This window comes from Leptodactylus fuscus, chromosome 1 (genome assembly GCF_031893055.1).
Source record: "Leptodactylus fuscus isolate aLepFus1 chromosome 1, aLepFus1.hap2, whole genome shotgun sequence".
NCBI lineage: Eukaryota > Metazoa > Chordata > Amphibia > Anura > Leptodactylidae > Leptodactylus > Leptodactylus fuscus.
In genome coordinates, this window is record NC_134265.1 from 111,875,089 (window position 1) to 111,886,115 (window position 11,027).

Sequence of the window (11,027 nt, forward strand, 5' to 3'; positions counted from 1 at the left end):
AAAATAGTTGGTCATTAACACGATAACTATTTCCCATAAATTCCCTATAAGCATGCATACTGATTTCAGTGTAGAGGAAAAGATAAGTGACTACCATACATCTCTGAGAATGGCGTATCTCTCAGCACAGCAGAGAATCAGTTATTGCAAAGTCCTTGACTGTTACTGCCCCAAAAGCTACCATTTAGGGAAACATTTAAAGTCCCAATACATATTTCAGTGGGATCTGTGGATATAAATGGGGTTCATGAGGGTAATCGCTGTCCATATACCCTACAAGTCTGAAGCGAAAGATGATCATCTGAATTGTCAACATGCACTACTTTAATTCTCCTGCGTTTCCTAGTAAAGTACACTGTTTACTGGGAATGTGTCATCTAATGAGTTTGTCTGCTCTGAGCCAAAATAAGGTCATGATTTGAGATTGTTCCCTTTTTTACACGCACTGCTTTCATCATCAGGGTTTTTTTTACACAGCCACATTTCAGGTTTGTGTGTAGTCCAAGACACATGACCACTTAATAAGAATGTACATACTTCTGCTTTTTAAAAAAACTCACAATAAGTCCTATTCTGGTCCATTTTTGTGGCCCATGTCAATGCACACTGACAACATACAATTTTTAATCTCATAATTTTTTTTTTACTTACTATGGAGGTATGCAATACATTTGCTATTAAACGTATATTTTAGACCAGACCTGGGCAATGTACAGCCCGCGGGCCATATCCAGCCCCCTGACTGATTCAGTCCAGCCCGCATAGCTTGACTAGGGAGGCGTGTCTTAGTGCCGGCAGGACAGTGCAAGAAGATGGAGACACGTGTGGTGTGTGTCCTAAGGTATTGAGAGGGGAGGGGGTGGGGGGGAATGTGAGATGCAAGGTGGAGAGTGTGTGTGTGTGAGTAACCTAGAGGCAGAGATGGAAGGGGAATGTCATACTGGGGCAGATATGGAGGGGGAATGTTATACTGGGGGCAGATTTGGAGGGGGAATGTTATACTGGGGGCAGATTTGGAGGGGGAATGTTATACTGGGGGCAGATATGGAGGGGGAATATTATACCGGGGCAGATATGGAGGGGGAATGTTATACTGGGGGGCAGATATGGAGGGGGAATGTTATACTGGGGGCAGATATGGAGGGGGAATGTTATACTGGGGGCAGATATGGAGGGAGAATGTTATACTGGGGCAGAGATGGAAGGAGAATGTTATACTGGGGGCAGATATGGAGGAGGAATGTTATACTGGGGGTAGATATGGAGGGGGAATGTTATACTGGGGGCAGATATGGAGGGGGAATGTTATACTGGGGGCAGATATGGAGGGGGAATATTATACTGGGACAGAGATGGAAGGGGAATGTTATACTGGGGGCAGATATGGAGGGGGGAATGTTATACTGGGGGCAGATATGGAGGGACATGAAACTGGGGGAGAGATGGAGGGGGGACATGAAATGGGGCAGATGAAGGGGGGACATGAAAAACCGTGCAGGTTTTACTGAGGGCAGAGATGGAAGGGGAATGTTATACTGGGGGCAGATATGGAGGAGGAATGTTATATTGGGGGTAGATATGGAGGGGGAATGTTATACTGGGGGCAGATATGTAGGGGGAATATTATACTGGGACAGAGATGGAAGGGGAATGTTATACTGGGGGCAGATATGGAGGGGGAATGTTATACTGGGACAGAGATGGAAGGGGAATGTTATACTGGGGGCAGATATGGAGGGGGAATGTTATACTGGGGGCAGATATGGAGGGACATGAAACTGGGGGAGAGATGGAGGGGGGACATGAAATGGGGCAGATGAAGGGGGGACATGAAAAACCGTGCAGGTTTTATTGAGGGCAGAGATGGAAGGGGAATGTTATACTGGGGGCAGATATGGAGGGGGAATGTTATACTGGGGGCAGATATGGAGGGGGAATGTTATACTGGGGGCAGATATGGAGGGGGAATGTTATACTGGGGCAGAGATGGAAGGAGAATGTTATACTGGGGGCAGATATGGAGGGGGAATGTTATACTGGGGGCAGATATGGAGGTGGAATGTTATACTGGGGGCAGATTTGGAGGGGGAATGTTATACTGAGGGCAGAGATGGGGGGACATGAAAATGGGAGAGAGATGGAGGGGGGACATGAAATGGGGCAGATGAAGGGGGATATGAAACTGATAGAGAAATGGAGGGGGACATGAAACTGGGGGTAGATGAAGGAGGCACTTAAACTGTGAAGACATTAAACTGGGGACAACTGAAGGGGGCATTAAACCGTGCAGGTAGCTGAAGGGGGACCTGTCTGCCTCTAGTTGCCCCCAGTTTAATGTAACCCTCCAGCTACCCCTACGGTTTAATTGTTGCTTCCAGCTGCCCAAGTTTAATGTCCCCCTCTAGTTTCCACCAGTTTAAACTGGAGCACTAGGAGAGGGACTTAATACTGTGGGGCAGTTGGAAGGGAACATTATAATGTGGGGACATATAATGTACACGTGACTGTAGGAGGATTATACTTTGTGGGGGCACATGAAAAGATGATTGAGAATCAGCAGAGTCAACGTAGAAGTGGGTGGAGCTAAATTTGCCATGGCGCACATGGCCCTCTAGAATAGTTTCAATTTCTTATGCAGCCCCATGAGAAAATGAATTGCCCACCCCTGTTTTAGACTGTTACCTTCCATTTGTTGAAGAGGTCAGAAAGGAATCCATTGACAGCCTTTTCAAAGTATAGATCTCCTGAAATAATGAAAAGTTAAGGTTAGGTTCACACTATCGTTATTCTTTTATTTTATTTTTTTTTAAATTCGTTGAGCAGTGGACAATAGGAGTAGTGTGAACATAGCCTAACAGATTAAGCTAGTTTATGAGAAAAAAAATATCATAGTCATAAGGTCAGAATTCCCAAACACTGCATATATGAATACACCGTACATGTGTTTGTGGGAAAGTGTACATATTATAGTACATTCAAAACAAACAAAAAGAAGGCATATGCTAACATTAGGTTAACAGATACTGCCAATAAGAACAGACAGCTTAGTCCAAAGGCTGAAGTCTATGTAAACAGGACACCAAAATCAGATTACTTACAGATCAATGGTCCTTATGAGATACACAATTTTACATGGCAGCAAAACTGCTCTATCCAACTACTTAAGGAGTGGGCCATTTTACCTTGTTCAGGACCATATTTTTGTTTTTTTTCTTACATGCGGTTTTGAAGGCTATAACACTATTTTCATTTGGGTAATTCAAATAATTTTAATAATAATGAAATGGGGGGTTTTATGTAATAAACAGGGCTTCACATTTATGTTTTATTTTGCATTAATTTTTTTTTAAATATCTGGGAAAATACAAACAAAAAATTAGAGGAAAGATGTTTGTTTTTCATATTTTCCATTTTATTTTTAATAGCTCCAAGCGCTGCTTTAAAAAAAAAAAAATCTCTCTCCCCTACGGTAATTTTTATGGAGGCGACACATATTGTTGTGTTGCCGAAGGCAGGGCTAAAACTTGTGATGTAGGTATGGTGTCGGCATGGTAGTGACATTATTTTTTTATTTTGAAGACATAGGGTATATAAAATCTATGAGCAGTCCAAAACAGGTTAAACAGGTATTCCCAACTTGGACTTTTATAGCCACAGGATATATGTGGGTCCCATCTCCGGAACCTGCACTTATGTGAAGAATGGTGGTCCTCAGACCCATAAACAACCTAGGGAGACAGCCATGTGTGAATATCCCATAAATTTGAATGATGAGAGGAAACAATATCTAAAAACAGTTGAGAGTTGGTCCAATATTTAGAGAATTCTTCATACCATAAATATCAAAGTCCCACATTTCGCAGCTCATCTGTATGAATATATAAACCATGGCAGAGGTGGAGCGGAACACTACCTGCAAAAGGTGGAATAGATTTAGAAGGGATAGATTAACTAGATAAAACCTGTAAACCTGAGGAAGGGATCTGAGATAACCCGAAAGCTTGTAATCTATCATCATTATTAGTTAGCTATTAAAAAAGGTATCAACTACTGAAGACTCTCAAATTTTTTGTTTTTTATTACATAAAACAGTAGAAAAGAATGCCAAAAATATAATGAGGAGAGATGCATACCCGAGTGTCTTCACTGATGTATCCACAGGTTACCTTCTCACTCTTCACCCATAGCTCTCCTGCCTGTGCTCTACAATGCAGAAAATATACACCTATATATAAACTGCGCCTCTGGCTAGACCAGTGGTTCTCAAACAGGTGTAAGCATACCCCCAGGTGTACATGCCAAGATGAGAGTCAGTGCCCTCTCCAACAAGGATGAGGGCCATTACATTATATGTGGGGGCACTGTGTGGGGCCATTATATGTGGAGGCAGTGTGGGAGCCATTATATTACATTGTGGAGCACTGTGGGGGTCATATTAGATTGTGGGAGCCATTATTTTACACTTTGGGCAATGTGTGGGCCATCATATTACACGTGGGGGAACTGTGGATGCCATTATACAACTTGTTGGAGTCATCATATTACATGTGGGGCACAAAAGGTGCCATTCCACTGAGTGTGAAGAGCCATTATACTACATGTGGGGCCCCGGGGGTACCATTATACTACATATAGGGGCACTGAGGACACTGAGGGGATGGTTCGCTTGAAAAGGTTGAGAAACACTGATCTAGACAGTACCAATGCGAATATCTTCTTCATCAATTTATAGGATAATTCTAACCCAAACTATGCATTTTTTCCACTTCCATTTTACGAGTTCCTGATCTCCACTAGGATTACTATGCATATATATTACTATGCCTATCTAGAAGGTATGATATCCATAGGGCTCATTATTACTCATATAAGATTCTTGTTCAATTCCTTTAAAAGAGCCATATAGTAAAACAATATCTGCAATATCTAAAGAAATTAAAAATAATTCACCTTAGCAATGAAGTGTTTAAAAATATAAAATTTTATTCTCTGGACATTAAGGCCTAAAAAGGTCAAAATAATATTACGGCTAGAACAATTATGGCTACCAACCTGATTCCAGCAAACTCCACCTTCTGGGTAATGTATGCACAAGAGCTGACCTACAAGACATGTGGATAGGGTTTGCTGAGTGACACTAACATATAACATACAAAGGATCACACAAAAAGAGTCCACACATACCAAATACTGTGTTTATATATCTAGTAGGTTTTGTTAATGCTCCTCATAAGATGATAAGGACTGCCAAAAGTCCATAATGGATAATACTGATATAATAAGTGGCAGGACACAAAGCAGCATGGGTATGGGCAGCAGATAAGTGGTGGACTCTGTGGATTACCAACAGATTTGATGGCTAGGGTAGACCAGGGAGCAGAGTCTAAATTTGTGTTTTACATCCTTAACCTTTTCATGGAGGTATAGACTTTCAGGGACAGAATCTCCAGGCTACTAATCCTAAATAGAAGTAGCTGACAGGAAGAGCAGCCACGGCAGTTCAGGAACTCACAGTATCATAAATTACTATGCTGCTGTTTTTTATTATCTGATCTTGCATTAATTAACAACGTCGTCGGGTGAATTTATTGCCACATTCATTTGTCCAGCTTACATGTAATAATGCTACAAGAAAAGAATCGGTGCCAAATAATGCGCTGGAAACACCAAGGATGCACAACCATTGTGGTCTGAGGGCTGTACAATGTTATGAGAGTGATACATTGTAGCTGCTTTTCATGTCGAGAGCCACATAGGAAGGCACTGGAGACCACAGGTTAGTGTATCTAATTCTTAGACAAATCATCTGTTAACTACTTTCAGAAATCTGCCTTAACACAATCACACAAGTTCCATAACGTGTACAAACTTACTAAACTCTTCTTCAGTCTCCACATGTCTCCACGTCCTATGTATTGATCCTTAAAGGTTAGTTCCACTAGGTCAAGGGTCACATCCTAAGATGACAGTTATAGTTAAAGACAAAAAAAAACAATATAGTGGATGTTACATTGTATACCGAACCAATTGATTGACTAACACCCATTCCAACAGACTGACAATTGGCGGTTTACATAGAATTTTTTCTATTTGATGAGACGTGCTGCATGATATCTACAAGTCTGTTAGCTGTGCCTAAGCAACAGACTACAACCACTTGTCAGCATATATTGTCACTACAAAGTACAGAGTTGTAAATACCATGCTGAAAATCGAAAGGGAAAGTGTTACTTAAAAAATAAATAAATATTTTTTGGGGCACATAGCAGAATTTTACCTTTGGGTCGACCACATTGATGAAAACATCTTGGTAAGCCCGTAGTCGAAATACTTGAGCCACCGTCTGATCGACGCTGACAGTCTCTGTGGAGGGAATACACGGTCACTAAGGTGTCCAAAGAAGGGAGAGAATAAAAGGGATGTGAGGTTAATAGATGAAAGCAAAAGGTTTACCTTTCTGCAAATCTTCCTTTAGTGACTTCACCTGCAGTAAAAGTGGACTGAAAAACACAACGAAAACCTTAGCAAATGGCATCAGCCCACCCTACTCATCAACCTTTGTATACTAAAAGTAAAAAGTATAACATGGCATAGTTCATATTACTGTGAGGTTTAGTACCTAACTGCTTCATGACAACCCTTTTAGGTCTGGTTCATATCTGCATTTGGGTTTCCGTTTGGGGAGTCCACTTGGGCCCCCCTTCCTGAACGGAAACCTATACACATAACAAAGCGGTTACCTAGGAAACCCGCAGACCCCATAGACTATAATGGGGTCTGTAAGGTTTCCGCACAAAACATGCAAAGAGAAAAGTCCTGCAAGAAGCACTTTTCTCTCTGCACGTTTCATGTGGAAACAAAAGAGAAACCACATGGACCCCATTATAGTATTAGTCTATGGGTCTGTGGGTTTCCCAAGTAACCGCTTTTTAATGCGTATAGGTTTCCATTCAGGGGTCCCCAAGTGAACTTCCCAAACGCAGATGTTAAACGGGCCTTACACTGCTCTCTAGTGTGTTCCAATACAGAGCAAGTCATACCTCTGCTTCCTGTACCCCAGGAATTACGACTTGGGGGATTGACTGTTTTTAACTCGGAATTTCACTATCGATGCTGGTCTGCCTCCATATCAAATTTCCACATTCACATATTTCTCACCTGTACTCATCATTGGGATGGGCAATCTCTACAATATCTCCCAGCTTGATATGAGAAAAAACCTTAGGATTTATAACCAGTTCATCATCTGTTAAATAAAGTAGAACACAGCTTATAAAAGAAGCCAGAATGAAAAATAAAAAACCTTTTAACTTTGCTACAGTACATGCCTCCTGCACCATATCCAGCTGATGATCTTGCATGGCATTTGATGTGACCACTGCTGTAATGTCAGGGCAACAGTGGTCACATCAAACTATGTTTCTATGTTAACTGAGTCCTTACATAGTCTTGACAGTAGAATGATGATCTATGTATGATAACATAGTCCAGACAATAGAATGATGATCTGTGTGATCAATGTCCTAACAGTAGAATGATGTGTGATATCAGTATCCTGACGCTAGATTGATGTTCTATGTATAAGTATCCTGGCAAGAAAGAATGATGACCTATATATGAGAAGTGTCTTGATGGTAGAATGATGATCTACATGTGATAACAGTGTCCTGACACTAGAACTATGATCTTCCTACGAGACTCCACTGCAGATTCTGCCATAAATCAGCAGAGAGAAAAGTCCTGCATGGAGGATTTTTCTCTCTGCTGATTTCAATATAAAAACAAAGGAAACCTGATGGACACCAGATGGATCCCATTATAGTCTATGGGGTCAGAAGGTAACCACTGTTTTAGCGGACAAACTCTCCATCACCAGCACAAGTGTGAACCTAGCCTAAGTATTTTAAGTGTCCTAGCAGTAGAATGATGATCTATGTATGATAAATGTCCTGACTGTAGATGATCTATGTGTGATAACAGTTTTCTGACAATAGAATGATGCTCTATGCATGATGACAATGTTCTGGCAGTAGAATGCTGATCTGCAAGTTATAACAGTGTCCTGACAGTAGAATGATGATCTATCTATGTGTGATAGCAGTATAGAATCATGATCTATGTGTGATAAGTGTCCTACAAGTAGATTAATGATCTACGTATGATAAGTGTTCTAACAGAAGAATGATGATCTATGCTTATGTTTACATATCTGCCAAATATCAGCAGAGAGAAAAGTCCTGCATGATAACAGTGTCCTGACAGCAGAATAAAGATCTATGTGTGATAACTGTGTCCTGACAGCAGAATGATGATCTATGTGTGATAACTGTGTCCTGACAGCAGAATGATGATCTATGTGTGATAGCAGTGTCCTGACAACAGAATCATGATCTATGTGCGATAACTGTGTCCTGACAACAGAATGATGATCTATGTGTGATAATTGTGTCCTGACAGCAGAATAAAGATCTATGTGTGATAACTGTGTCCTGACAACAGAATGATGATCTATGTGTGATAACTGTGTCCTGACAGCAGAATAAAGATCTATGTGAGATAACTGTGTCCTGACAACAGAATGATGATCTATGTGCGATAACTGTGTCCTGACAACAGAATGATGATCTATGTGCGATAACTGTGTCCTGACAGCAGAATGATGATCTATGTGTGATAGCAGTGTCCTGACAGCAGAATGATGATCTATGTGTGATAGCAGTGTCCTGACAGCAGAATGATGATCTATGTGTGATAGCAGTGTCCTGACAGCAGAATGATGATCTATGTGTGATAACTGTGTCCTGACAGCAGAATGATGATCTATGTGTGATAACTGTGTCCTGACAGCAGAATGATGATCTATGTGTGATAACTGTGTCCTGACAGCAGAATGATGATCTATGTGTGATAGCAGTGTCCTGACAACAGAATCATGATCTATGTGCGATAACTGTGTCCTGACAACAGAATGATGATCTATGTGTGATAATTGTGTCCTGACAGCAGAATAAAGATCTATGTGTGATAACTGTGTCCTGACAACAGAATGATGATCTATGTGTGATAACTGTGTCCTGACAGCAGAATAAAGATCTATGTGAGATAACTGTGTCCTGACAACAGAATGATGATCTATGTGCGATAACTGTGTCCTGACAACAGAATGATGATCTATGTGCGATAACTGTGTCCTGACAGCAGAATGATGATCTATGTGTGATAGCAGTGTCCTGACAGCAGAATGATGATCTATGTGTGATAGCAGTGTCCTGACAGCAGAATGATGATCTATGTGTGATAGCAGTGTCCTGACAGCAGAATGATGATCTATGTGTGATAACTGTGTCCTGACAGCAGAATGATGATCTATGTGTGATAACTGTGTCCTGACAGCAGAATGATGATCTATGTGTGATAACTGTGTCCTGACAGCAGAATGATGATCTATGTGTGATAGCAGTGTCCTGACAGCAGAATGATGATCTATGTGCGATAACTGTGTCCTGACAGCAGAATGATGATCTATGTGTGATAGCAGTGTCCTGACAGCAGAATGATGATCTATGTGTGATAGCAGTGTCCTGACAGCAGAATGATGATCTATGTGTGATAGCAGTGTCCTGACAGCAGAATGATGATCTATGTGTGATAACTGTGTCCTGACAGCAGAATGATGATCTATGTGTGATAACTGTGTCCTGACAGCAGAATGATGATCTATGTGTGATAACTGTGTCCTGACAGCAGAATGATGATCTATGTGTGATAGCAGTGTCCTGACAACAGAATCATGATCTATGTGCGATAACTGTGTCCTGACAACAGAATGATGATCTATGTGTGATAATTGTGTCCTGACAGCAGAATAAAGATCTATGTGTGATAACTGTGTCCTGACAACAGAATGATGATCTATGTGTGATAACTGTGTCCTGACAGCAGAATAAAGATCTATGTGAGATAACTGTGTCCTGACAACAGAATGATGATCTATGTGCGATAACTGTGTCCTGACAACAGAATGATGATCTATGTGCGATAACTGTGTCCTGACAGCAGAATGATGATCTATGTGTGATAGCAGTGTCCTGACAGCAGAATGATGATCTATGTGTGATAGCAGTGTCCTGACAGCAGAATGATGATCTATGTGTGATAGCAGTGTCCTGACAGCAGAATGATGATCTATGTGTGATAACTGTGTCCTGACAGCAGAATGATGATCTATGTGTGATAACTGTGTCCTGACAGCAGAATGATGATCTATGTGTGATAACTGTGTCCTGACAGCAGAATGATGATCTATGTGTGATAGCAGTGTCCTGACAGCAGAATGATGATCTATGTGCGATAACTGTGTCCTGACAGCAGAATGATGATCTATGTGTGATAGCAGTGTCCTGACAGCAGAATGATGATCTATGTGTGATAACTGTGTCCTGACAGCAGAATGATGATCTATGTGTGATAACTGTGTCCTGACAGCAGAATGATGATCTATGTGTGATAACTGTGTCCTGACAGCAGAATGATGATCTATGTGTGATAACTGTGTCCTGACAGCAGAATGATGATCTATGTGTGATAACTGTGTCCTGACAGCAGAATGATGATCTATGTGTGATAAAAGACTCCCAGGAAGAGACAGTTATGTTTATTTTCTCACCGCTGCCCCCAAAGCCCTTCTTGTGGATAACCAGCTTGTATACTCTGTTGGTTCTCATGTTGGACTGTACCCTGATCCTGGGTAAAGGTGACTCCGACCTGCAGAAACAGGGAAAAGTGAGAGGTGCAGCTGTCACTCAGGAGGAGTGGACAAGGGGTTGGGGTGGAGAGTGGTCGGGTAATTAGGACACAGGAGTCAGAGAACTGAAGTTACTTTGCTCAATGTACTGAACATATCACCGACCACTCACCTGCCCGGGGACAATACACTGCCACACCGGCGGAAGCCCCGGGGAGCACTTTAAAGCTCACACGTGACGTTGTATCGGAAGTGACGGCACGAGCGTCTGACCGGAAGTGAG

The 11,027-nt window shown here is 41.6% G+C and overlaps 1 protein-coding gene across 1 annotated transcript in view; it reads right to left on the bottom strand.

Moving 5' to 3' along the window:
- DEPDC5 (DEP domain containing 5, GATOR1 subcomplex subunit) overlaps window positions 1-11,001 on the bottom strand; it is a 60,813-nt gene extending 49,812 nt beyond the window's left edge. The window contains exons 1-10 of the mRNA XM_075276235.1: window positions 10,917-11,001; window positions 10,667-10,764; window positions 7,159-7,246; window positions 6,454-6,500; window positions 6,278-6,363; window positions 5,874-5,957; window positions 5,053-5,102; window positions 4,134-4,203; window positions 3,835-3,913; window positions 2,683-2,744 (exon numbers count right to left, since the gene is read on the bottom strand). Coding sequence (XP_075132336.1) covers window positions 2,683-2,744; window positions 3,835-3,913; window positions 4,134-4,203; window positions 5,053-5,102; window positions 5,874-5,957; window positions 6,278-6,363; window positions 6,454-6,500; window positions 7,159-7,246; window positions 10,667-10,724 — 624 coding nt within the window. The 5' untranslated portion in view covers window positions 10,725-10,764; window positions 10,917-11,001. The remainder of the gene's footprint in view (window positions 1-2,682; window positions 2,745-3,834; window positions 3,914-4,133; window positions 4,204-5,052; window positions 5,103-5,873; window positions 5,958-6,277; window positions 6,364-6,453; window positions 6,501-7,158; window positions 7,247-10,666; window positions 10,765-10,916) is intronic.
- Window positions 11,002-11,027: the final 26 nt, after the last annotated feature.